General features: G+C 41.6%; 1 protein-coding gene, 1 long non-coding RNA gene and 1 other non-coding gene across 3 annotated transcripts; 2 read left to right on the top strand and 1 right to left on the bottom strand.

The window, feature by feature from the left end:
- Positions 1-135: 135 nt before the first annotated feature.
- PTCD3 (pentatricopeptide repeat domain 3) lies at positions 136-27,388 on the top strand. The gene is made up of 24 exons (XM_078056347.1): positions 136-329; positions 2,106-2,158; positions 2,271-2,307; positions 3,899-3,944; positions 8,291-8,359; positions 8,754-8,858; positions 9,974-10,097; positions 12,094-12,209; positions 13,387-13,454; positions 14,844-14,931; positions 15,433-15,493; positions 15,992-16,077; positions 16,756-16,900; positions 17,570-17,620; positions 19,936-20,025; positions 20,326-20,354; positions 21,197-21,303; positions 22,267-22,345; positions 22,439-22,529; positions 23,389-23,474; positions 23,968-24,116; positions 25,669-25,710; positions 26,327-26,485; positions 26,737-27,388. Exons 1-24 carry the CDS (start codon positions 226-228, stop codon positions 26,807-26,809), a joined length of 2,058 nt encoding a protein of 685 aa, XP_077912473.1. The 5' UTR covers positions 136-225; the 3' UTR covers positions 26,810-27,388.
- LOC118525442 (uncharacterized) lies at positions 23,807-26,329 on the bottom strand. Its single transcript, XR_004912161.2, has 2 exons — positions 24,784-26,329; positions 23,807-24,113 (listed from the first exon to the last, which is right to left on the bottom strand). It is a non-coding gene; the product is annotated as an uncharacterized LOC118525442 (long non-coding RNA).
- Positions 25,132-25,268, top strand: LOC118525446 (small nucleolar RNA SNORD94). The gene has a single exon (XR_004912164.1). It is a non-coding gene; the product is annotated as a small nucleolar RNA SNORD94 (small nucleolar RNA).

Below are 27,388 nucleotides of genomic sequence, written 5' to 3'. Positions count from 1 at the left end.
ACTAAAATAATAGTTTCGGAAAATTTCTTCGAGAAAAACGGGGCGTTGTGCGCCTTTAGCTTCCGTAACAAAGTCTTTCGAACCACGAGCTTTTTTAACCTAATTCTTGATCGCTTTTGTCTTGTTCCGTCTCAGCCAGTAGCCGAGCTATTCCCCGCCCTCCCTCTTGGTGATCCTGAAGGTCGAGGTCACGCTTTCCCAGCATGCTACGCGAAGAAGCCAAAGATGGCGGCGGTCGCGACGCGTCGTTGGCTCCGGTTCCGCTGCAAGCTTTGCCTGACCCTAACGGCTCAGCGGGCAGGTCCGTGTGGACAGACCCCCAGTTGCAGGTAAGACACGCATGGAGAATCCAAGAGAAAGACCCCCTCGCCAACTTCGTCCTCTGTGTCAGCTTTTCTTTGAGAACCGGGGAGCTAGGTACAATGGAGTGGGATGCGCATGCGCAATTTCGCGGCCGCGTGGTTAGCCCGGCACGCGGAGCTGGAGTCCTGGAAAAAGGACTTGAGACTCATGTGTTAGAGCGTTATTTATTGGGTGGTTGGCTTATCCTAGATTTAAGAACTGTCGGCAAGATTAGGATCCTGCTCTCGTGGAAATTGCGTTTTAGTGTGGCTAGTAGCAACCCCGTCCCAAGTTTTAAAAACAGGAAAGTATGCGCCCTTATTCATTTTTATCAAATGGGGATCTCTGAAGATTTTCCCAAATTAAAGGCAGTTTATGAGGGCCACTGTGTGCTGGATGTTGTGGGGATGGTTGGCCAAAGAAATTATCCAGGTTTTCATAAAAACAAAGAAGTCTAAAAGATTTGAGCACAGCCTTTGGATTGCTGTGATTTTCACACCTGAGAGTATGTATTTAATTTTTTTTCACTAATTACAAACAGTGATGGTGTGGAAATAGAGTCAGTAATTTGTAATGAAAAGTTGGGAAAACCCCAAATTTGGATTCGATGTTTGTGCCATTTTTTTAGTTGATTAATAGACAGATTTTCTCTTTTGTAGACTGCAGCTAGTAATAACCATCCAAAAAATGGTGAGGAATAAGTGAGCTGTGTAACCTCAGATATACGTCTTATATGCAATACCTTCATGCAACTTCTCAAAAAAGGAGAAAATGCTCCACCTGGTACTGTAGAAGCCTTAATGCTGCTGTCTATCCCAGTCCTTTTCCTGGTAGTGCCACTGTTGATATTTTTCTATTCATTTCCTTTGCCTGACAGCAGCATCTCTCCCTCTGCATTTACCCACAGGACAACAGTGGTCACTATATCATAATGTCAGGAGAGACAAATAGTGTGATTTGAAAGAGTTGATCCCTCTCTGAAATTGATCCTTAGCAGAAAAGTATCGTTTTCAAATGATGCTTGAGACCAGATACCAGTAGAGGAAGTGAATTTTCTATCTAATCACGTTCTGGCAATTTTAGGAATGGTACCAATGCCATGTAGGAAAGGAATACACAAGATAATACTGTACGTGACTGTGTGATATTTTGACTGTATTTCTTAGTGTTACCAGAACATTTTAAAACTCAGTCATGAGTCAGTGATTCTATATTTTGGATAAAAAGTAATATCGGCCGTTTCAAGTTTAAATCAGGATGTACATATTTGGCAAATTCCTGATTGTTGAATGAAGTGGGATGAAAGCCCATGATGATCTTAGCTTAATAATTTATCATAATTGCTTTAAGTGGGATACTCTTATCATCATTAGGGTGTTATTCATATAAAATCGGGAGCTCATTAAATCGTCCCTCTTTAGATTACCAAACAAACTCAGTATTTTAGATTACCAAAGTTGAAAGTCCCTTATATTTCGAATCAGCTATTTCAATGGTTCAAGTGCTATTGAAATTTTTTCCCTGATTTTATTTAATGAGATTGATTTAAAAATGTCGACCATATTGTGTCTGTATCTTGTATCTATTTTGTAATGGTTTTGAACTTACTGTTCAGGCCATGTCTTTTCAGTGTACATTGATATGAATCATTCAGTTATTTTGATCCATGACAATTGGAAAATTTGGGTTCAAAATGCACATAGGTGGAGGTGAGATGGAAACCTCAATAATGAGTGTTACTTTAGGGCTTTTATTTTTTGCAGATTTTATTCTGGAAGTGCAACCATCGCAAAGGTTGAAGGAGCTAACGTAACAGGTATATAAAAATATATTGAAATAATTTCGTTTCTGTGTTAACAAATTGCACTTATTTGTAGTAGTAGTAGTATTGGGAAACCAATTTACTTTTGTTTTATTTTCAAATTAAGGGATTGAAGAAGTGGTCATTCCAAAAAAGAAAACCTGGTGAGTATTCAGTGTTCATTCAAGTGCAAAACTGAGTGCAAAACATTTGTAGGTAAGGAGGCAATGACATGAAGAAAAGTAGAGAGCATTCCTCAAAGACAAAACAGCTGATGGGAGAAAAACTTGGGCGTTGAAAAAGAACATAAAGAGGAAGGTGGAGAGTAGTGAGTGAATGGGGCATGAGATTTACATAGATCTTCTGAACTGAGTTTTGGTTAATAGTTAAATAATAATGATTAATTATGAACATCAGTATTAGAATAACTTTTTTTTTTCGTTTAAGAAAGTTCTTAGAAGGTTGAGAGACCAGACAGAAGTGTTATCCATACAGTCTTCAATAAAGTGAAATAATATAGTGTGGACAGAGTTTAGCCTTTTTTAGCTAACTAGGTAGATCTTTGAATAAATTGCCTTATTCAACATTTGTTGAATATGTGAGAACTCAAACTTCACAGAATTCTTATAGTAATGATTTTGAGTGCATTTTATGACCCTCAAAAAGCCAGGTCTTCTCCAAGTAGGACCTGAAGACTCAAGTTCATTTAAAAAAAGAAAAAACTTTATTAAGTTACAGAAGTAATTAACTATTGGGGGGGCCTAAATGCAAAAAGGAAATAAAATTACCAGCAATCACTACTCAGAGGCAGGTTACTTAACCAACTATCCCATAGTAAAACGTGGGTAACGACAGCACCAGGCTCAAAGGAGTGTAGCCTCATTTGCTAACGTTGTCTGTGGCTACCTTTATGCTCTACTGGTATAACATACAACAGAGTCCCTGTGACCTATAAAGTAAAAAATACTATTCCTTACAGAGAAAGTGATGATTTCCGTGCTCAGGAATTTAGGCTTTTAGACCTGGAAGAAGCCGTAAGGACTACAAATTCTTGTTGCCTCATTTTAGATAGGCATCACCTTTTAAGAATGTGATTTCCTAGATCACTCAGGTAACATAGAAGACTTAAATTATACAGGGTCATTGTGAGTTTTCATAGATGAATGTGATGTGATAAAGGCAGTGTTGTGAACAGGTTAATTTGAATTGTATAGTGATTTTAGGGATGATTCAGGAAGTCCAGAGTGCATCTTCTGATTTATTCTCATATATAGCTGAGTTAAGAGCCACCACTTTAGATAAAAGAAGCAAGGGTAGCCCAGAAAGTGCAGTAAGAATGCATAGGAAAATGGGGCCTTTGAGTTTGAGCCCCACATGGGTATAGAGATTATTTAAAAATAAAATCTTAAAAAAAGAACGCGTAGGAAAATGGATAGGACGAGGTAAGATTCAGGGTAGATGGTTTTATGAGCTAGGAGTGCAAATCGCTCGCCCTTTGGAGATGGTATGATGGACAATGCCAGAGAGGGTAGGCAAAGTATAGTAGGAACATGTACTTACCCACCTTTAGGCAAAAGAGTAGGACAGTTCTCTCATTTTCTCGTTTGTTTTTCTAGTGATCTTGAGAAATAAGAACTGGCTTTAGGTGAGACCTGAACTTTTTATTGGCCAATCCATACTGAGAGTGGAATCACTTGTTCATTTTGTGGGTATGGAAATCTCTGACATGGGTCAACTTGTGGTTCTTGTTCTTAGGGATAAAGTGGCTGTTCTTCAAGCACTTGCGTCCACAGTGAATAGGGTAAGTAGGAATTTTAGGTTTTTGTTGTGGGTCTTGAAAGTTTCTTAGAAATGATCTAATCCAGTCCCTTCATGTGACAAATGGGGAAACTAAGCTTTTAAAGGAACTGGCTCTGAAAGTCCTTGACTTAGGTCCAAGCCTTATCTTCAAAATCTTTTTTTTTTTTTGGCTCGGGTGTGATATTGTAATGCAAGTGATCTGTAGACCAGCTTTGAGAAGTACTGTATCTACCATGCTGTAAATTATGCAAGAATGTGGGTCCTGGAGCCAGTGTTTCGTTTCATAGCTGAGCAACTAGCTTTGTGATCTGCATCAAAAAGTTATTTTATCTCTTGACGTTTCTATGTGTTTATCTATAAAGTGGGGATTAATTATAGCATCAGACTTCAAGGTTATAGTGAGAATGAGTGTATAATTAAGGGATTTAGGGCAGTGCCTAGCACAAAAGAAATGCTCCTTAAATGCTGGCTATTTTATTATTACTGCAGCCATTTCAGTGAGATATTTGTCAATAGCTTGCTCTGTTGACAATTCAAAAACAGTTTGTAGTCTGATAGATAAACTGAAACCTTGGTAAATGCCTCAGAAATGGAACTTTTTTTTTCTTTTAAGTAATCTCAGCACCCAGCGTGAGGCTCACACTCACAACCCTGAGATCAGGAGTCGCATGCTCTACTGACTGAGCCAGCCAGGCGCCCCGGAAATGGAACTTTCTGAGTGATTATATTTTTCGTTCTATGAAAACTATACTTTTAATTTCAAGTATGGGGATAATGTCTAAAATAATGAAGACATCAACTGCTGCAATATCTGCATGGATACTAAGCCTCTTTAAGGCTGTTGTCACAGATTTACAGGATTGTTTTCTATTGTAGATGTTAAACTTAAGGAGTATTGGGCCAAATATACCCCGATACATCCTAACAGTTTCTCAGAAGGGGTTTTTATAATCCTCTCCATGCTAGCAAGACAGAGATTTTCAGCAGTTCACTTATCTCTAAATAGGCACCTGCATTATAAAGTGGAGTAATGGTCCTCTGAGACTGATCTCAGTTTTTTAATGAGAATGGCCTTCAAATCAAAGAAGTTGTAGAATTATGTGTGCAGTTGTCTGATTTGTCTAGGTTTGGGCCCTTAAAATCCAAGATATAGTCACTTATTCATTCAGTAACCACATATTCTACCCTTCTGATGCTTACCAGGCACTGTGCGGGATGTAGAATAAATTCAGCCCTTGCATAGTTCCTAGAGAGGGAGCAGGAAGGAGCACTGAGAAGAGGGTACGGAACCCAGGCTGGGGAAGGACTTCCAGAGGAGCTGATAATTGGATTGCTGCTAGGAAGGTGAGCAGCAAGGATACTGTGGTGGGAAAGAGCATTCCTAGCAAAGGCAACACCGTGCACAGAGGCACAAAGGCCCAGAATGTATAGTTGGTATGGTAGGAATGAAGGATCTGAAGGGTGGAGAAATGAGAAATAGGCAAGATGATGAATGCTATGCTGGGGACTCAAGTCCTCTGAAGAGTTTTAAGCAGTGGTATAATAACCAGATTTTAGAAAAGACAGCCCTGTGGAGATGGGAAACCTTTCAACTTTAATGTAGCATAAAGATCCTAAAACTAGCATGTCCAGACCCAAACCTTTGCTATCTCCTCAACAGCAGCTCCATTATTCTGATTGCTCGAGTCAAAACCCTAGGAGTTACCTGTGACTCATCTTTCTCTTATGCTGCACGTTAGTAAATCCTTTGTTTCTTCCTTCAAGATACATGTGCATGGAGTCCCACGACCACTCCCTGGTTCAGTGATTGGCTAGGAGGACTCCCAGGACTCAGCATATAGTCCTACAGCTATGATTTACTATAGAAAAAGGATACAAAGCAAAGTCGACTAAGGGAAAAGGAACATGGGGTGAAATCCAGAAGAAACCAGGTGCAAGTTTCCAAGAGTCCTTTCCCAGTGGAGTCACACAGGACACGTTTAATTCCTCTAGCCGAGTTGTGACAGCACGTGTGAAACATCTGCCACAAAAGCTCATTAGAAACTCAGGGCCCAGAGGTTTTTTTTGGTGTCTGGCCACATAGGCACCCTGTGCCTGGCACATACCAGAATTCCAGACTTTCAGAAGGAAGGCAGGAGTTCACTGTAAGCCACATTTGCACAAACAGTTTAGGCACAGTGAGCCAATCTCATCAGTACTGGGGATGGTGGGAACCCTCCCAAATCCAGGTTTCCAGGTGCCAGCCAAGGGCTAGCCTTGCAAGCAGACCTTTCTAAGGACAGCAGTCACAGGCCTGGTAACTCTTTCTACACATTATCAGATTTTAAATGCTTGTCATCACCGCGGCAGCTTTAGTCATCTAAGTCATCGTCATCATCTCTTACTGCCCTGGACTGATCACAGCTCTCTCTTCCACTGCCCAAGCTCCCCACAGACTGCTCGCAGTTAGGCAGCCCTAATGATCCCAGTAAAATATTGGATCACATCACTCCTTCCTGAGAACTCAAGTGGCCTCTCATTTGTCATAATTGGGGTAAAAACTGAAGTCCGTATGAGGGCTCCTAAGGCCCTCCCATGATCCTCCCCACCCCCACATTACCTCTCTGACAGCGTCTCTTGCTGTCTTCCTGGGCACCCTACCCGAGCCTGGCTAATTCTGTTTCCCAGCAGGCACACCTCTGTCTCAGGGTCTAGGGTTTGCTGTTCGTTCTGCCTGGACTGTTTCCCCTGAGATACTCTCATTACTTGCTCCCTCACCTGCTTAGCTCCTTGCCTCAGTGTCACTTTTACAGTGAGGCCTTCCCTGACCATCCCACTTAGGTTGTAGATCTGCTACTTTCTTGTCCCTTTTTCTACTTCATTTTTCTGCATAGCAGTTAACTGTTTTTAATTCACTATATATTGTTTATTTTTACTTTCTGTAGGTCCCCCCCCCACTAGACTGTAAGCTTTATTGGGGTGGGGGGTGATCTTATTATCTCCCTTATAGCTAGAAAAATGCCTGGCACAAAGGTGCTCTATAAATAATGAATAGGAAGGCACTGAACTATGGCCATGGCAGTTGGGATAAGGGACAGTGGAGTTGGTAGGGGAAGTTAAGGAACTAGCGATGGTTGGGTCTGATGATAGCTCAGTTGAATGGAAGTAGTGGGACAGGATCTGCAGGTTGGACTGCAGAGTGGTCAGTACCATTCACTGAGAGAAGGCAGGACAGGCAGTAGCTTCAGGAAAGTTCACTTTGGGGATCCGTTTGGTTCGAGGCATCTGAGCTCTGGGGCCAGAGTGGAGTTGTTCCACGCAGACCGTGGAGGACTTGGAAATCATGGAGGGAGGGAAAATGGGAGATAAATAGGAAGAATAAGTCTAGTAAGTTAAAAGAAGTCCAGCATGTCACCAAAACTAGAGGCCCTAAACAGGTGTCTAACAAGGGTGGTGCAGAGGATCAGAACCAGAGCCAGGCACTAGTTTGTAATCAAGGAATGAGTAGTCCGGGGCAACTAACCTAGAACTGCCACCTCTGGTTTACCATTACATGACTGCCTCATTTAGTAGAGTGACATGACTGGATGAAATGAGCCTCCCATGACTATGAAGGGATATGGGTTTTGAGAGTGGCAGCAGGAGGCTGAGACCCCCCCCCCAAAAAAAATCCTACCTCCAGGCCTTAGGTATGAGCAGCCTTCCCTTGAGAGTTGCAGGGAAGCTGTCCCTTGGAGAGTCCAAGTAAGTAAGACATGGCATGAAGGGGACAGTCAGGAGAGATTGTGGATATAGGGTGAGTTTTTCCTATGGAACAAAGGTCCCAGAAGGCCCAGGAAAGGCGGTTCCAAGGGAGAAGAGAGGAGTAGAGGAAGTAATTGGGGGGCAGGTTTTCAGTGGTACTGAGGAGTTTTGTTCAGGGTTCTCCTCTTAGAACAGTGTGAAAAAGTGTATGGAACCTCCGGCAACAGGACGCAGGAGAAGCTGCTGTTTGCTCCTTCCCAGAGGGCACAAGAGTATCCTCCGTTTGGAGGAGGGATTCTTGGGTGGGTAGTGGCCAGGCTTTGAAGGAATGCAGGACACTGGTGCCCACACTAGTTAATTCAGAGGATCTTTCGTTTAAAACATCAGTAGTTCCTGGTAGCACCCTCAAATCTTAAGAAGCAGTCATGGGGGTTTGAGCCATTGTTTGCTTGGTGTGTAATGACAGAGCTGAGAGTGTGGTATAGGTATTGGTGTTTCTTTCACTATACACACCTTTCTGTATGTGTTACATATGTAATTAAAACTTATTTTACAGAGCTTTTGGTCATCAAAACTCAAGATCTTAGTGAAAATCTAACTAAAGAGATTTCTGTGTCTTCATAGGACATCACAGCTGCCCCTTACGCATTTCAGGATGACCCTTACCTCATACCAACATCCTCTGTGGAATCTGTGAGTGTTCTCCTGTGGTTTTTCTAGCGTTATATTTTATCTTGCTTGTTTGGGTGCAAACACAGATATAGAATTTAGCTTCGGTGTAAAAACCTTTGAAAAGGTAACAGTTTCAAAGCTTTAGAGATTGGCTGTGGAAGGGATTTGGGATTTAATACGTAGGGCTCTGACACTGGAGCAGTCCACTCGGTTTCAGTGCACTGGTTTTATGTACCCCAAGCTGTATATAAGATGTGACCTAAAATGTCACACTCAGTAGCAGAGGTGGATATATAACATGTGTAATTTAACTTCTAATTGGTTTTCTATGTATTGTTGCATTCTTTGAGGGGGAGGCTTGCTGAGGGTATAATTTTCATCTCTTGAGTCAGTTTAAATCTTTTTCTTTATATAGCGTTCATTTTTATTGGCAAAGAAGTCTGGGGAGAATGCAGCAAAGTTTATTATTAATTCCCATCCCAAGTATTTTCAAAAGGACATAGCTGAACCTCATATACCGGTAAGGAGAGGTAATAGTGATTTTTCGGGGATTACTACGTAAATGTAAATTAAACCACGTTTTCATGGCTAATATTTCAGTAGCCACTTGAATGTTCTCAGTATTGGGTGAAGTCTTTTGATGTGTATAGTTATCTTTGCTTACACTAGTAACTTTTTTTTTCTTTTTTTTTTAACTCCTGTCTGTATTTGCTCCTCATCCTGTTTTCCCTATTTGGCTTCTGTGACACCAGAATCTTAGGTCTTTACCTCTGTGACTGTTCTTTTCAGTTTTCTTCAGTAGCTTTTCTATCCACCCCTTGAATGTGGAGGTCTTGGCCCAGGTCCTTCTACTTTGATAGTCCAGTGTCCTGGTTTCTCTTTAGAGTGTGTCACCCCTTCTGCCTTTTGCTTTGAACTCCAATTGTATTTCCAACTACCTCTGTGTCCTGTAGTCATGAAGCGTGAATGTCGTGCGCACGCGGCGTGTCAGCCATCGCGCTTGTCGTTTACATTCACGCTGTGCTGTGATTCTTTCCTTCCTTGCTCTCTCCGTTAGATGCGGAGAACCCTGAAGGTAGAGAAGGACTTTGATCTGTGCCTCCAGTGCCTCGCTTCGTGCCTGGCAGAAAATGGCATTCAATAAGTATTGAAATAAACTAGTGAGTGAGGTGAAATCAGCCTACCTTGGTGACGGTCAATGTTTTTAGAGTAAAAGAAGCATCAGGACTGAAAGGGTTCTGCCTGTGCAAACCAGGTATACTCTTGACACTTTGAAACAAGATTGGAAGGAAAGGAGAAAGGATAGTTTTCGGCAGGGGACGAGACAAGTTCAACTTGAGGGTGGGGAAGTTAGTTGGAAACCGGATTCTTTGGATATGAATTAAATATTTATTTATTTTGGGGTGCTTTTAAATTCTCCCTGAGCTAGGAGATAGTTAATTGATCTTGTTTTGGATCCTGGAGGGGTTCTTCGATTTTTTTTTTTTTCTAGTCCCTGCAGAGATGTACACCTGGTGCCTGGTGCATGAAACATGAATTGGGACAGTGAAGTTTTATTTTAGTGTGTTGGTGATAAAAGTTTAGTCCTGCTCCCTTTTACCTGTTTTGTGGTAACTAGCCATTTTCTTTTCCTAGTGTTTAATGCCTGAGTACTTTGAACCTCAGATTGAAGATATAAGTGAAGCAGCCTTGAGGGAAAGAATCAAACTCAAAAAAGTGAAAGCTTCTGTGGACATGTTTGATCAACTCTTGCAAGCAGGTGACTCAGTTCATTTAAAGCACTCCTAGGAACGTGGGCTTGGAAGTGGGCTATGGTTACGTGATCCTGCTGGTTGTGAGCAAAAGTTACAAGGATCTCTGCTTGATGCGGTGTTCATGCTCTTAACAGTTAATAATATTTTAAGTTCTGCTTCAGCTTTCCTTTCAAAGTATAAGTGAAATAAGTGAGATGGAGTTGCAACTTAGTTTACTGTGCTCTTGGGCTGTATTGTGCAGCAGATAGAGAAATTATAGAGCCATTCTTCCCTGGCTTCCATTTTTAACGTTAGGCATGTACGTAACTGTATTCAGATTTCTTGTACTCTTTAAATATGTTTGGAGACATAGACAAGAGAGGAATATTTAAAAAGGAAAGAGCACTGAACTGGGATACTGATTCTAACTCTAACACTGATTAGCTCTGTGGCCTTGGAAAAAAAATCACTTAATTTCTCAGAATTTCTGTCTCTCATTCTCTGGCTCTCTGACTTTGATCTGGATGACCCTCTAGCAGAATAGGTCTAAACTGCATGGCTTGTCAACTGCCAGGGGACGAGTGTACCTGTAGTGACATCAAAGGCAGCAGGATTGTAAGTTAGTGGACTCCAGAGTGCTGTTCCGTGACTTAGGATAACAAGCAGTCAAACACAGGAGAGGAACTGGACGGAATCACTCCGTGTATTCTCGAACACAAGAAACCTTCACAGAAAGCTGTATCTGATTGGAGAATTTTGGTGTGTTGTCTGCTCTGGCATTGGATATTCAGATGAATTGCTGACGCACGTTATAACTGAGGGAGGCTTTTGCCTCTGCTCGTTGAATATGGTAAACGCTAAGACTGCATTGAAGCACTTCGTGCTCAGACCGGTCTTGCTCTAGTTTCATGCACTGTGCTGTAGGCGCACGCAGACATTCAGCAAGCGGTTCTAAAGACGGCGTGTCAGACCCGCGGCTCGGAGCCACAGAACAAGCCGATACGCCGTGGGGGGGGTTGGAGGAAGTTTTAGTGTCAAGCCCCTAATAAGTACCAATTTGCCTGACATTTCACTTACTTAATTTAATTCTATTATGTGCTGTGTTTTATAATCATTTTATAAAGGAAGCTGGTTATTAAGTAAGTTTCCAGGGATACACAGTTCTGAGATAGTAAGATCAGCCAGTCCAGTTTCCCTCCGTAGCCTCTCTTCTCTCCACTCTGCCGTGCTCTTTTCGGAGATTTTAAATTTCCCGATTGGCATTTTTATTAGTATATTTTCTTTGGAAAAAATAATACTTCCTGTTCCCTTTTTTTCCCTAGTGTCAAGACAGGAACATAATGTTTTTGAGTATCACTTTTTTTTTTTTTTTTTAAGATTTTATTTATTAATTAGAGAGCACAAGCAGGGGTGTGGCAGGCAGAGGCAGAGGAAGAAGCAGGTTCCCTGCAGAGCAGGGGGAACCCGATGTGGGGCTTGATTCCAGGACCCCGGGATCATGACCTGAGCCGAAGGCAGCCAACTGAGCCACCCAGGCGCCGAGTATCACTCTTTTAAAAGCTACTATAATCAGACATTTATGCTAGTATTTCTAGGCAAGGGTTCCAGTGAGGGCCTGGATCCAAGTGGAATAGTTCTGCTTGCATTTGTTAAAAAATGGAACTGGGCCAGGGGAACTAAGTGGCAGTAATTTGCAGAGTGTTCAGTTTGGAAACAATAGTTAAAACCTTGAGATCGTTTCTCTGGGGACATGAGTATGTAAAATAAGTGAGCACAGGGTCAGGCATTGTCTTGTGTTTTAGTCCCTCCTGTCAGACCCCATGGTTAGTAGGGATTGTGTCCCTGTCTGCATTCCTCCAAGTTGATGTGGAGTGCGTACTCATCCATTCTTAGAATGGTTCATGACACTAAATACGAGCCAAGAAAGCCACAGTTTGTAGAAGAAGTGAAGAATTTTAATCCAGTGAGCTTCAGTTCTTTATTGTTTCAATGTTTCTTTCCCTTTTTTTCTCCTACCCGCAGGAACCACCATATCTTTGGAAACAAGTAATAGTCTCTTGGATTTGTTGTGTTACTATGGTGACAAGGAGCCCTCAGCTGATTATCATTTTCAGAAAAGTGAAAAATCAGAAGAGTTGGTAATGGATTTTGGCAGTGATTTTTTTAAAATTTCTTGTGATAGTAATAACCATTTCAACATAAGGCGGGTTCTTACGCCATATGTTAGGGTAGTAGAGATTTGTTCTGAGACGTGATATGGTATAGTAGCTTTGATAAAAAGTGGTTTGGAGGAAGAAAGATTAAAACAATTATTTTAATTCTGGTTTCCTTCTTAAAAATATTTTGACCTGGCCTACCACATGCAGGCAAAGCTTTGGCCAGAAATGTTTAGGCACATTCTTCTGTTGTTGTTAGTTACAGTGATCATATGATGTGTAAGGAACAGGGAAAGCCTCCAGGGCCCCAGCCCCCGCAAAAAAATGCATACATAACATGGGCAGAGGAGTGAGCACACTGCTGGGGGTAGAGGGCGGTATTGTGCCAAGGGCTGGCCTGTAGATAGGGAGGCCTATCTTAACTTCTCAACCCAAGAGTTTTATTTCTAGAGAAAGATCCCAAGGACATCTTTAGGTCATGTGAACAAAGATTATATAAGTCATTTTTATAATATTCGTACGCGTAGTTACAAAAATGTGGAAAACTGGATGTCCAGTGGCATGTCATTGGATTATGGTAATGTGGTGGTGGTGTAGTGTAGGTCTCTTTGGCTGTGGAAAGATGCACCATATATTGATAAGTGAGAAGATAGGCAGACAATATTTAATTTTTTTGAAATACTTTCATATGCATGAGGGAAAATGAAAAGTGCTTTTCCTTCCGTTTATGTCTAATTTTTCTCCACTAAATATTGAGTATTTACGTACAGAGTAAATTAAGTCTTTTAAAATGTATAGGCATCTACGTTAGTTCTGTGTGGATCAAGCTAGGTAGAACCAGCTCAAGCCAGGCTGTGTTTGGATTTCCAGTTTCTGTCTCTGAGTGAGGCTATGCAGGGAACTGGCTTCATCTATCTCTAGGCCATCAGTTCTCGTTTTAAGTGCTAGCTTTAGTTTTCAGCTCTCAGTGAGCTGATTTATGCTGAAAAAATTACCAGTTTTTTAAATGAACACTTGGTTCTTTTCTTCACCTTCTGTTGGATCTGTATTTTATTTTTCCGAAGTTTCCTTTGCCTTTCTGGGATTTTAAGTATTCTAAGTAGGAAAATGCATTGCATTGTCATTTTTTTGTTTTATTTCTGTTGATGGTTCATTTCAGGAGGAGGCCGCGGAGGAAAGTGATGAGAAATCTAAGAAGGCTGATCATCAGTTTGGAGTCACATGGAGGTATGTTACACATCATTAGAACCTTGTAGTATGGTTTTTTATGGCGCTTGGCATGTTCCCGAAGAGGTGCTCCTGAAGTTTTCTAAAATAGAATTTGTTTTTAGCATACAATACAAATGTGACCTTGGTATTCATATGCGTTTAGAGCTCGTTTCCATAGGATCTTTACTTCCAACCAGCAGTACAAGGTTGACACTTCATTCTTTGTAGCCCCCCCCACCCCATTTCACTTCATGTCACCCTCACGTAATGTTGGTTTCTTGGGTAGTTTCATCAGTGCTACTCACAATATGTACCTCCTGTTGTGAAAGATTGGCTAATTTTGTTTACGTAAGAATACACATACCCTAGAATGTAATTCTAAAGTAAGGCTGCTGGCCAGCAAGCAGAAATACTCAGCATTTCCAGACAAAAGGTGAGTAACGTTTAACTAACATTTCAGAATTTAAGTTAACTGAACAGAAATGTGTAAGAGAGATTTCACGTGGACATCTGGAGGAGAGCTACCATTAATATCTGAAGTCTTTTGAAGTGATAAATTGAATAGAATCAAACATTAAATTTCTTTAGTAGATTTTAATAATTTCGCATAGTGGTTAAGAGCATGGACTTTGGCATACCATCCTGGCTCAAATCCTGCTTCTGATTTCCAAGACCTCTGTAAAGAGGCAGAAGCAAGATACAGCATGGTCTCTATAACATGGTTACATTGACTGATTGATTGATTGACTGATAGGGAAGAAGGAAGGAAGGAAGGTGCACCAGAGTGTGACACGTACACGCTAGAATACGAGAGAGAGATTCAGGAGAAACTGCTTGTCCATGGTGGCCTCTGGGGAGTTGTATGTGGTTGAGAGAGGGTGGGGAAACTTCACTGTATACCCTCTGTACACTTTTCTTTTTGTTTAGTATTGTGAGTATATATATATATATATTTTTTTAAAGATTTTATTTATTTATTTGACACAGAGAGACACAGCGAGAGAGGGAACACAAGCAGGGGGAGTGGGAGAGGGAGAAGCAGGCTTCCCGCGGAGCAGGGAGCCCGATGTGGGGCTCGATCCCAGGACCCTGGGATCATGACCTGAGCCGAAGGCAGACGCTGAACGACTGAGCCACCCAGGCGCCCCGAGTATATATTTTTTGTAAAAATTTTCAGTCCTGGTTCTGTCATCAACTGCCAAGACGCGGACCACTTGAGGTTTTCGAGCCTCGGTTTTTCCCACTTTTCAGAATGATAACCATGTCTCTCTCTCTCTGTCTGGATGGTAGGAATTGTGTGTATGAAGTGCTTGGCACAGTGCTTGGAACATTTTGAACTCACAAGAGATTGTCATAGCTATTGGTTTTTCCTGTTTCCCCTGGTTCGTTTACTCTTCCTGTGTCTAGGGCAAAAAACAATGCTGAGAGAATCTTCGCTCTAATGCCAGAGAAAAACTCACACTCCTACTGCACAATGATCCGAGGAATGGTGAAGGTAACATTTATTTTTCTATTTTTATCTTTAATTTCCACTAAGTCAGGATTTTTCACCCTCAGAATTATTGACGGTTGGGCCAGATAATTTTGTCGTGGGGGCCCTCCAGTGCAACGTAGAGTGTTTAAAAGCTCCCTGTTCTCTCGGGATTTCGTACGTAGCAGAGCAGCTCCCTCGCGATCTATTGAAAGTCAGCCCTCGACACAAGGGTTTGAATAAAAAAAAAAAGAAAAAGAAAAGCTCCCTGTTCTCTACCCACTGCATATCGGTACTACATCCTCCCCAGCCCTCAGCTGTGACAACTAGAAATATCGCCAGGAATTATACATGTGACCTGGGAGGCAAAGTATCCACAGCGGTGGGTTATAAACTTCATGAGAACCAGGACCTTGTCTGTTTTGTTTACTACTGTGTTCTCGAACCCTAAAACAGTCGATGTGCAAGTATTTCTTAAGTCAACATGTTAGAGGTTGCTTAATGTTTATGCTTTCTCTGTCCTAGCACCGAGCTCCTGTGCAGGCTTTAAACTTGTACACTGAATTATTAAACAACAGACTCCATGGTAAGTGCGTTTGTGGAGAATTCCTTTTCTTTCCTTAAGAATCTGTAATATCTGGGACGCCTGGGTGGCTCAGTTGGTTGAGCATCTGCCTTCAGCTGAGGTCATGATCCCAGAGTCCTGGGATCAAGTCCCACATCGGGCTCCCTGCTCAGCAGGGAGCTTGCTTCTCCCTCTGCCTGCCGCTCCCCCTGCTTGTGGTATCTCTCTCTCTCTCTGACAAACAAATAAATCTTAAAAAAAAAAAAAAAAAAAACTAACATTTTTGAATCCGCAAAATATTTGGATCTTGCCTCAATTACGAGCTCAGTTTTTATCTTTTCATGTAGCATTGGTATTGATTGGCATAGATAGAAGCAGGAGGAGCGATCCAGAGCAGGGGTGATTGTCTAGTGTTGTGGGCACGTGGTAAGGGAGCGAGGGGCCACATGTGTATTACTTCTTTGCCTTAAACTGAGGCATTTAGGGGTTAAACTTCAACCCAGATTTTTGTGTTGACAGCTGATGTGTACACCTTCAACGCATTGATTGAAGCAACAGCATTGAGTGTGAATAAGAAAATGGAGGACAAATGGAATAATATACTGGTAAGGAGGAACCCTCATTTTGTCTTCTGATGGGCCTAAAATACCTTTTCCTAGAAATAAAGGGGGTGGAGACAGCATTTTTTGCACATTTTCATGGCAGATACAACAGCGCTGGGCACTCAGCGGTTGTGTGTTTACCCCCTCCCAACAACCCTGTAGTTTAAATAGCTGTGTCTGACATGTGAGAAGAAATGTTAACTGACCCAGAGTTCAGAAAGACCTCAGTTGCTTTATTTCTCATCATAGTTTTTTAGTCATAAGAATGTATATTAACTGAAACGTTTTTATCAGGTAAGTCTGAAAAATTATATTCATTGGATTTAAATAACTTAGGAATAGAAATGTGTTTATATTTTTACACCATACGGTTTATGTGTCTTTATACCATACTGCTGCTTATTTTACAGGAAAACACTCCAGTTCATTCTAGTCTGTTCTTTTGCTTTACTAGGCAGGGTGAAGACAGTTGGACCCCTTGATCAAGTGAGGTGGGGTGACTTCTCTAAAAGGCAAAGTGACTGGTCCTGCTAATAGATAATTCTTAAATTAGGGATATATTAGTCTAAGTAACGTTAGACTTAGCCAGAGAGCCAAGTTCTTTTTTAGTGTGTAATATTAGTTAATTGGACAAATTACCTACCCAGGCGTAAATGAGACTTATGCTTTTGACTCAACTAGGAGCTGCTAAAACAAATGGCTGCACAGAAGGTGAAACCAAATCTACAGACATTTAATACCATTCTGAAATGCCTCCGGAGATTTCATGCATTTGGAAGATTGCCAGCCTTACAGACCTTCCGTGAAATGAAAGCCATCGGAATAGGTGAGTATGTGTCATGTCCCTCCCTGGAGGCTGAGCCAGTGCTGGCCAGAAGTCTTAGATGCAGACAGGTAGAAAAGAGATGGTAAATTTTTTGCCGTTTATATAACGTATTGAGAACTTCCATTCCACCATTTGGCATTACAAGTATTTAGTAATGGTGGGAGCCCCTTTATATTCATGCTCTTTATAGCAAATTACAATGTTCTTTTAATATTCTAGGTACTTTTCTATGGATTTTTGGGGAGAACTGTTCACTTAAGAATTAAATAGTTTTAAATCCCATGACATTTGCTAGCATAATTAGGTATTTGAACCTAAATGTGCTACTATGTTGTATAGTTTTCTGTAATTATTAAAGGTTGTTTGGGCATCAGTTCACTTCAGTATGTTTTAGTGTTCTCGAATGAAGAATTATAGTATAAGTGCATTAGCTATAACATTTACTAATGACATGTCAAGGCTTTCTAAGAGTGTTTATGATCCCTTTCCACTTAACATTAATTAAAATGAGCTACGACAGGTCTTTGTTCAGAGGAATAGAAATGTATCGTCTTTTACTTAAATACCAAGGTCAGTGTGTTTTTAGTTCAGTGTGCCTCAGTAAACTGTATTTTTGGACAGCTGTGTTTGACTTATTTCTTATTTTTTTCTGTCAACCTGGTAATTTAGAACCCTCGCTTGCAACATACCACTATATTATTCAGCTGTTTTATCACCATGGTATGTATGACGTTATGTATTAATTTATATAGAAAGCTGACACATTCCCTTACGTTTATGTGATTAATTGTTACAGGTCTCTTTCATTACATACGATTTAAGAATAGAGAACACAAATTAACATTCCTGTAGCCTGAGCAAAAAGTTATTCCAGCTGGAGGGGACAGGGCCATTAAATGTACTAACAGTGTTGGTGTACAATTACAAATGGTCCGAAGGTGGGGCGCCTGGGTGGCTCAGTCGGTAAGCGTCTGCCTTCGGCTCGAGTCATGATCCCAGGGTCCTGGGATGGAGCCCCACATCGGGCTCCCTGCTCAGCGGGAAGCCTGCTTCTCCCTTTCCCTCTGCCTCTCCCTACCGTTCGTGCTCTCTCTCTCTCTCTCAAATGAATAAGTGAAATCTTTAAAAACAAAGAAATGGGGGTGCCTGGGTGGCTCAGTCGTTAAGCGTCTGCCTTTGGCTCAGATCATGATCTCAGGGTCCTGGGATCGAGCCCCGAATGGGGCTCCATCTCAGGGTCCTGGGATCGAGCCCCGAATGGGGCTCCCTGCTCGGTGGGAAGCCTGTTTCCCCCTCTCCTCCTTGCTCATGCTATCTTCTCACTCTCTCTCTCTCTCAAATAAATAAATAAAAATGTAAAAAAATTAAAAATAAAAAGACTTAAAAAAAAAAAATGGTCAGAAGGTATGTTAGTCTGGAGTTCTTTTGCTCCTCCAGAGCTGTGCTTTTCAGGCAAATAGCCATTAGGCACACATGCCTCCTTAATGAAAGTTAAAGGACACTGAAGATTTGGTCATCGAATTAGCGCTGGGTACCCACGTGTGGCTCCCAGCTGCTGTATGCGGTGACGCAGCTAGAGAACATTCCCATTTGTACAGGGACTTGTTGGACAGTGCTGCTCCACCGTAACCTTGACCTTGTAGGAGAACCTTTTGGCTCCGTTTGTCACATGCTTTAGGTCAGCCACTTCCTGTAGGAGCTGTGCTCTGTTGAACGGACTCCAGAGCAAGGCACACTGGAGCTGAAATTTCACCTCCGTCATTTACCAGTTGTGCCAGAAGGGACTGGATACCCTACCTGAGTGAATACCATAGGGCTGTAATGATGAAATGAACTATGCCCAGTGTCTTGTCTCTGCTTGGAAGGCATGCAGTAGGCACTCCTAGTCTGTCAGTTTTTAGCCATTTGCCCCAACCTGAGAAAGAACCCCTGGGTTCAGAAATGACTGCTCCAGTCCTTTTTCCTGTGGTTGACTTTATATATATAAAACAGAGAAGAACTTGATTATCTCTGTTTTGGTGGACTAATTTTACAAAATCCACATCCTCACCTATGAGGAGGATTTTTATTTTTTAGGGTGCCGGTGGGGGGAAGAGGTAACAGACTTTATCTTGGAAACAGGTAAACAGTTTCCACAATAATTATCTTCTAAAATTTTACTCCACCTTGATGACGTTATAGTGAAACTAAGTGTTTCTGACCCCAAAGCCTGTTGCATTTTTCTCTGCCATCACACATCACTTCGGTTCAGTTGCGTCCTGCTTCCTAAGTAACACTCGGGAACATGGGGGCAGACTCAGAGGAGAAGTGTCCGTTTGCCTTACACGTAGGTAAACTGGCTCCCTGCAGGAACCACTTACAGGTATTTACTCAAAGGAGAAAGCCTAAAGAAAGGATACATGTAGATTATTATGTAATTAATAAAATGATTAGAAATGCCAGCAAATGGAAACACGCTTGAGGAAATTGTAGAAATACATCTGTACTGTCATTAAAACTACACTATCACTTGTGTGCGGATAAGGTAGGGAACAGATTGTATGAATAAGGTGATGTGTTGGGAATTGTGTAGGTGCATTTTGTACCTATTAGTACTCAGTTCATGTGATTTTAAGAGGATTGCCTAAATTCATTAATTCTACAGTTTTCTTTTTCTTGGCCTTTTCATCCTGATTATACGTAACACAAATGATTACTAGCAAAAAAACGTTTGTTTTTCGAAGTATGCAGATTTGGTGAGGTTGTGTGTGTCTCCCACTTCAGTGAAAGTCAAGCTTGGGACAAGATTAAAGAGGAAGGGCAAGTGTGCTGGGAGCACATAGCCAAAGAGCTGGAACTGTCCAAGATCGTATGGAGAGTTCCCCTCTGTAGTGTGTGCACCTGCTCCTTCCACGAGCATGCGCTCTGCCAGCTGTGTGCCGGGCAGTCCACTGCAGGGGGAAGGGGAGGTGTGGCCCCTTGAGCTGCACTCTGTGTGGTTGGTGGGGGTACACACGGGACTCCTTATGAAGCCTAATTGCTTTTTCGTTCTGCAGAAAACCCTTCAAAAGGATCATCGCTCATAATCTATGACATTATGAACGAATTAACAGGAAAGAAATTTTCCCCAAAGGACCCAGATGACGGTATGCGCAGAAATTGCTTGTGTGCAACAAAGAGCCTGCTTTCCCGATTGCCAATTATTAGAGACCTTATGACAGGACAGGGTTTAATTTAGCTTAGTTGTCTTATGGTCATTATTCTGAAGAAGCCAAAATACGTCTGGAGCATTGCTCTGTGCTTCCTCTCCTAGAGTTTTTATTCCTTTAGGTTTAACTTACACATTAACAGTTTTATTGAGTTTGATTTTTAGGATTTTTATTAATGCTCACTTGAAAATATATTCTACCCATTGTAACCAAGACTTTGTGAACTTTGATTTTCAGATATGTTTTTTCAGTCAGCCATGAGAGCTGTAAGTACTGTTTCTTGTTTAACTTCTGTTTTTCTTTTTCCTTTTATCCACTTAAATTCCTCTATAACTCGTGCAGGGGTGGGGGTCTCCCCTAATTCTTTCACTTTCTCTTTTACGTTTTTGGTCCAAATTTTTTTTTCTCTTAAATTCTATACTAATTCACATAGCATCTCTACCTTTATTTATTGTATACGTTTTCTTTTTTTCACACCTTTGTTCAGATAAGGTTTCAGAGTATTTCATGTTTACCTGTTTGTGACTTTTTAAATTGATAATGGTTGTTTTGAATTTTGGTTTTCCATTTTATGTTAATCAGAAGAAGTTTTAGGCAGTTTCAGGATGGATTAGCATATCCTATTCCCTAAGGATAATTGCTTTCCAAAAGTTCAGTGTGTATCCTTGTAGGTTTTTTCCTCTAGGTATTCAAACACACACAACCAGACACATTTCCATTATATTTTGTTTGTTGACGACAACATAGCATTTCATAGGAGGGAGGTACTACAATTTACTTAACTCTTCTACTGTGAGTGTGTTTTGGAGTTAATTCATGGGGTTTTTTGCAAATATAGTGATGCTGAAATGAGCACTCTGTCTTTGACCAAGTGTTTTCATAGGATTGATTTCTAAAGGTACCATCACTAGATCAGAATCATCTTGTTTTAAATTTTACATAACTTGAGGTTTGCCTTTTTTTTTCCCCTCAATCTTATAACTCATTTGCTGTCAACCAGTAATACATTGAATCCGCATGAGTATTTCCACAAGTAACTCTTTTTAATGTAATGAGCCACTGTTTGGCTGATAAATCTGAGTGATGCTTACTGTTTGCAAATTTTCAGTGCTCGTTTCTCCGAGATCTAGAACTTGCTTATCAAGTACATGGCCTTTTAAACACTGGAGACAACTGGAAATTCATTGGCCCAGATCATCGGCGTAACTTCTATTAGTAAGTGTGTTGGAAATGTATCCTTTTGCATTATTGGAGCTTCTTTAAACAACCATTAGTTCTGTAAGTGGGAGACTGTTGGTAGCCCTCCTATGTCACCTCTGCAGGCACCATGCCCCTAACTTACCGTACATGTTAATTGAGCACTTGGAAGTTCAAGCAGTGGTAAACTGATTTGCCGGACGGAGATGTCTGCTGTGTATCTTTTAGACTCTTTTTCTTTGTAACGCTTTAAATACACATATCTTTTTTCTCTAGGCCCTATTTTATATTTTTGAATGTATGGTAGGGTAGGTCCCTAACAATTTCACCTCAAAACAGCCTCTTTGTTTTTGTTTTGTTTTGTTTTTTTGTTTTTTAAGATTTTATTTATTAGAGGAGGGGGAGGGGCAGAGGGAGAGAGAGAAGCAGGCTCCCCGCTGAGCAGGGAGCCCGATGCGTGGCTCGATCCAGAACCCTGAGATCATGACCCGAGCTGAAGGAAGACACTTAACCAACTGAGACACCCAGGCGCCCCAGCCTCTTGTTTTTAAAGATGAAGATACAGAGATGAAGCCCAAAGAGACTCCTTAAATGAGTTTGATTTCAGGTAGATAAAAACAGGAACTTAAGGAGGCAGCCTGTTAATAGGCATGTGATGATTGTCTTCTATGTGTCCATATCCTTGCTTCACATTGCATGCTTTTAAAGTGAATGTGATATTCATTGTTGGCTCACCATGAGCTGAGAGCATGAGGAGGCAGTCATGAATGGCCAGCTGAGGATAAGAAGGTGTTAATTGGGAAGTCCAGAGAACATAGTTAGCACCTCCTGAGTCAAGCATTGGCCCATGTAACTTGACATTGTTTGTAACTTACAAATTGATTTTAAATTCTGTGTAACATATCCTATAGCTGTGCTGTAATTCAATCATTCTATTGTTAGGGATCTGAGACTAAACCTACCTTTTCTCTCCCATTACAGTTCCAGGTTCTTCAGTTTGCTTTGTCTAATGGAACAAATTGATGTCACGTTGAAGTGGTACAAGGACCTGATACCTTCAGTAAGATGATTCATGACCTCTCATTGTAGATGTGCTTGTGGGTATCTTTGCTGACTGATACTTTAAAAATGTATTCGTATTTCTCTTAATCAGGTATTCTTTCCCCATTCCCAAACTTTGATAGACCTTCTCCAAGCATTGGATGTGGCCAACCGGCTAGAAATGATTCCTCAAATTTGGAAAGGTTGGTTTCAGTTTGTATGTTCAGGCCCATCTCACTTCATTGCCCTACATTTTGATTAATGTTAGGGATGGAAATTTCCTTTTTTTTTCACTAAATTAAATATATTAGTTAAGGTCTGCTTTATGGTTGTTGACTCACATTGCGTATAATATCGCATGAGTAAAAATGCATTGAAAGTGACCTAAATAAGTTCTTTTGTGACAGGAAAAGGTAGAGTTTTGTGCGTTCGTTGTGTGACACGACAAAGGGAAGATCAGTGCTAATTACGTGGCACACCCTAAATCAAAATTCAGGTCTCCATTCGCAAAGCCTTTGTTATTCGTCTGTACCATGCTGCATCGCTGTGACTCAATTGTTAACCAGTCAGTGATATGTTTCTAAGACATGGGCGTGATTGTGCGTTTCTGTGTATAAGATTGGCTGCAGAAGATGCTGTGTCTCATCTGCTAGGTGATGGTGATCGCAACTTGAGTTTTCTGTCAGCTTCAGGTTTCCATGCCTGAACACTGAGACCATAACCCTGACCTATTTCACAAGATTGCTCTAGTGATTGTTACATCAAAGATGGTTGACAATTACCAGGTGCTGTAAAACAGTGTCTTGCCATATGGAGCTGGTAGCTGCTCCAGAGTCGTGCACATGCTGTGTCTCGCACTTGACTGGGAGCAGGTTACTGCCTTCCATCGCTCCTTCATCCATTCTTACCGTGAATTATCCTGCTGGTTTCCTGGAGACCTGGAATAGTGTCAGCTCTGACTTTCACCCACCAAGAACTGTGACAGTGGACAAAGGTCAGCCGAAGAGTTTTGGTTTTACATGACAGTGATCACCATTCACTATGTTCTTTTTCTGTTTCAAGATAGTAAAGAATATGGTCACATTTCTCGCAATGACCTGAAAGAAGAGATTCTGATGCTCATGGCAAGGGATCAGCACCCACCAGAGGTAGGGTTATATCCAGATTCAAGTTATGTTACAGTGATTAGATGTGTATTAACCAGTATGTTCTCTAACATTGTGGACCTTGTAAGGGTAAGTTCCTTGGTTTCATCAGGGAGACGTTACAGAGAATTCTGCTACCTAAACCCAGATTTAAATTCTACATCTAAACATACCCAGCCATTAGCAGAATCCCATTTCTAAAGTCACTTTCATTCCTCCAGTCCAAAACTGTCTTGACAGTAGTAGCTTTTTGAAAAAATTCCCATCTAAAAAGAAAACCCATAATGTATTTTTGAAGGATGTGGCCAATATTCAAATTATTTACCGCAGAGCAGGGCAGGGTACGTTCTTTTTTATTGCGTGTGTACTATACATGTGATGGGTTCAAATGGTAAAATGCATAGCTCAAAAATGTCAACGCTTTTGTGGAGTCTTCTGAACTTAGATTCTCCTAAAACCAGCTAGGCAGTTCTGCTGACTCTTCAGGGCCTCTCAGCTTCAGGTGGCGTTTGCTGACTGTGCTGCAGATATCAAATCCACTTACGAGAGCCAGGATGCCAGACAGATTGCTCCTGAGTGGCCAGCCAACTGTCTGAACTATATAGCTGTCCTCTTTTTAAGGGCTGGCAGAACGCAGGAAGCCTGGTGAGTACAAAACCACAAGTGTAAATTAGAAGCATTTGTACTTGGATCTCAGAGAACATTTTCCCGGTCACTAGAATTTTCTAATTTGACTATTAGATACATAATCAGAAAAATGAGTTTTCTACATAATGAGTTTTCTCTGGGACTGCAAATACCAACTGAAAAGGAAACTTTTGGAAGACCAGTATAGTATATACGTTGTATTTAAGAGAGGACACAGCTTAATAAGGGCTAATTCTCTATTTCTTGCCTGTTTTCTGTATCCATGGGCAAGTAGTCACTTGTCCTGTCCACTTAAATAGAATGATCACAGAATCTTATTTTTGAAAATGCCTTGGGCATTTGGCTTATCCAGGTATTTCAAGTGCAGGCTGTGCACTTGGACTTCTAGAAACTGACATTTAAAAATGGCCTTGACTAGGGCGCCTCGGTGGCTCAGTCGTTAAGCATCTGCCTTCAGCTCAGGTCATGATCCCGGGGTCCTGGGATCGAGCCCCGCATTGGGCTCCCTGCTCGGCGGGGAGCCTGCTTCTCCCTCTCCCACTCCCCCTGCTTGTGTTCTCTCTCTCTCTCTCTGTCAAATAAATAAATAAAATTTTAAAAATAAAGTAAAAATAAAAATGGCCTTGACTAGAACCATCTTCGGTTTGTGTCACTGTATACCTACCAGTTAGGTGTTTTCATCAGCACTTCCTTCACATACTAATTCTTAGTGTTTGTGAATGGACACTTTACATGCATTCCTTTTTCTAAAAGCAGAGAAGAAAGAATACTTTTGTTCAGTAAGTGGGGTACTTGTATATGGATTTTTCAACACAAGAAAGTAACTTGAACATAGGGTTGTCAGCCCAAAATGTGGCTGTTCACTGTCTTCAGGAAAAGCTGGTGAATGAAGGCTTTGCTGCCTAAACTGGTCTTAGGAGTGTAAATCACACACATGACCTCCTACACTGCTAGTGACAAACCTTTGATGCTCGAATTTGTTAACTCAGGTTGACACGCACTTGTTACGAATCAGGCTGTGATGATTGGCGCAGGGGTACGGACCTCAGCTGAATCATGGGAGCTGAATGTATGTGTTCCACCTTTGTCTTGCATGTGGCAGGATGCTGGTGAGCACTTACATGAGACTCATGCCTTAATCTGAGCCTGCTCTTCGCAATGTAATTCTAGGACACTAATCCCGTTCTGGGATCGTAAGAGAGGAAAGAGATCGCACTCTATTGCATCCCTCTCTGCTGCCCACAGGGTGCATTCTGTCCCTGCGAGGACCGAAGTGATTCTCGAGAAGAGGATATACCCCCCCCCCCCAGTAATTCTCAACACTGGCAATGAATCAGACTTGGCCTATGAAACTTGAAATGTACATATGTGAAGTTTGGGAGGAGGGAGTTGAAGCACCGAAGGTGCTTTAGATGTGAACAGGGCTGGGAGCCTGTGGAGCTCACAGGTCTGTGTCTTCAGGAACTTGCAATGGGAGAACAGCTGTGATCATCTGCTCACCTTCTGTGCTATTTATATTCGTATCTTTCTCATATCTCATCTTGAACAGGAAAATGTTGGGGCTTTTCAAGAAGCATAATAAGATCCCTGGGTAAGTTGAATTTAACAAGCCTCCCTGGGCACATCTTGGAATTAGCTGCATGGTCTTAACTCTTACCATGGGATGATTGGAATTTCTTCACATTCCTCAGTCACAGTGATTGAGCATTCTTCTGCTCAAGCAAATGGACAATTGCTTCCACCATCTAGGGCATCCTGAAGCAAGCACTGTTTTTAATCTGTGCTTGTTGATTGCAACACACTGGGCATACACTGAACAACAGATCCTTAATGAAGGCATACTGGGTCAATGTTCATTGTATCTTTGACCCTTTAGTCTTCGTGGCAGTGTCTGGGTGGCTCAGTTGGTTAAGTGTCTGCCTTTGTCTCAGGTCATGGTCCTGGGGTGGAGCCTCATGTCTGGCTTCTCATTGGAAGTCTCCTCCCTCTGCCCCTGCCCCCACTCATGCTGCCCCTCTCTCTCTCAGGTGAATCTTTTAAAATCTTTAAAAAAAAAGGAAGTCTTCATGTAAGTTTACCTCCAAAGCTACTGTTGTGGATTTCATGACTCAACTTTATAGAATGCTAGGTTTTACTTTGCATATGAATCTGTGAGGGGGCTCAGGGGTTTGGTTGGGGAATGTTGACATTTTGCCTTTCTTTTACAGAAATGAGTTGTTGAATGAGTTTATGGACAGTGCAAAAGCATCCAGCAGCCCTGCCCAGGCCATTGAGCTAGTGAAGCTTGCAAATGTGTTCAGCTTGCCTGTTTGTGAAGGCCTCACCCAGAGAGTGATGGCTGACTTTGCAATCAGCCAGGAACAAAAGTGAGTCTTGCATCAGATGGAGCAGACGATTTGTCCATCTACCCATTCAATGCTTATAGCTTTCTTTCTCCTGAACTTTTTTCTTTGCAAAACACCAGGATGTGATAGCTATTTATTTCACTTGTCATACATGTCAGAGCCTATAGATTTGGCTCTTGGAAACTTTTCCCTTTTCATTAGAGTTTAAGTTGCAGAGTCCCCTCCCCCAAGCCTAAAATGCAGTGTAACCCTCTAGTTTATTTTCCTTACAGGGAAGCCCTGGGAAACCTAACCTCACTGACCAGTGATAGCGACAGCGACAGCGACAGCAATGAAGGCAAATAAAAGTGTGCGAATCAGGAGCAGCTGTGGCCTAGCATAGTTGTTGTACTTAAACTTGAGAACTGACATCTCTGTTCAACTATCTCGTGAAGAAAACAAGAGAATTCAGACTTGAACTTCAAAGAACAATAGGTACAGCATGGACTATTTAAATTCCTAATTTGATACTTCCTGAGCCACCCATTCAGGGTTGACCACTTAAACAGAAGCAGCACTACCATTCTCATTTCTGTGGACACACACAGTGAGGACACGGCTCCTGGCTTCAGCATAAGCTCTGTGCACGAGCAGTGTTTGTTCAGCCGACTTCACACTGCTGTCCAGTGTGGTTTGTCTTCCCGTCGTGGACTTGGCCTTCATGGGCTGATGCTGTGATGCTGGGGCTTCCTCAGTCTTCGAGCAGGTGGCTAAAGGAGGTTTGCAATACACACATCTCCATTGATACTGGATCAGTAGCCCAATTTAAGTATTTTAGAGGTGAGAAATTTGCCATTGTTGTTTCATCATTTCTAAGATGCATAGTGTTTGGGCTGCACATATGGGAAAATGAAGGCTGTAAATAAACACTGTAGTTAAGGTGCA

This window comes from Halichoerus grypus, chromosome 10 (assembly GCF_964656455.1).
Source record: "Halichoerus grypus chromosome 10, mHalGry1.hap1.1, whole genome shotgun sequence".
NCBI lineage: Eukaryota > Metazoa > Chordata > Mammalia > Carnivora > Phocidae > Halichoerus > Halichoerus grypus.
This window is presented reverse-complemented; position numbering and strand designations above follow the sequence as displayed.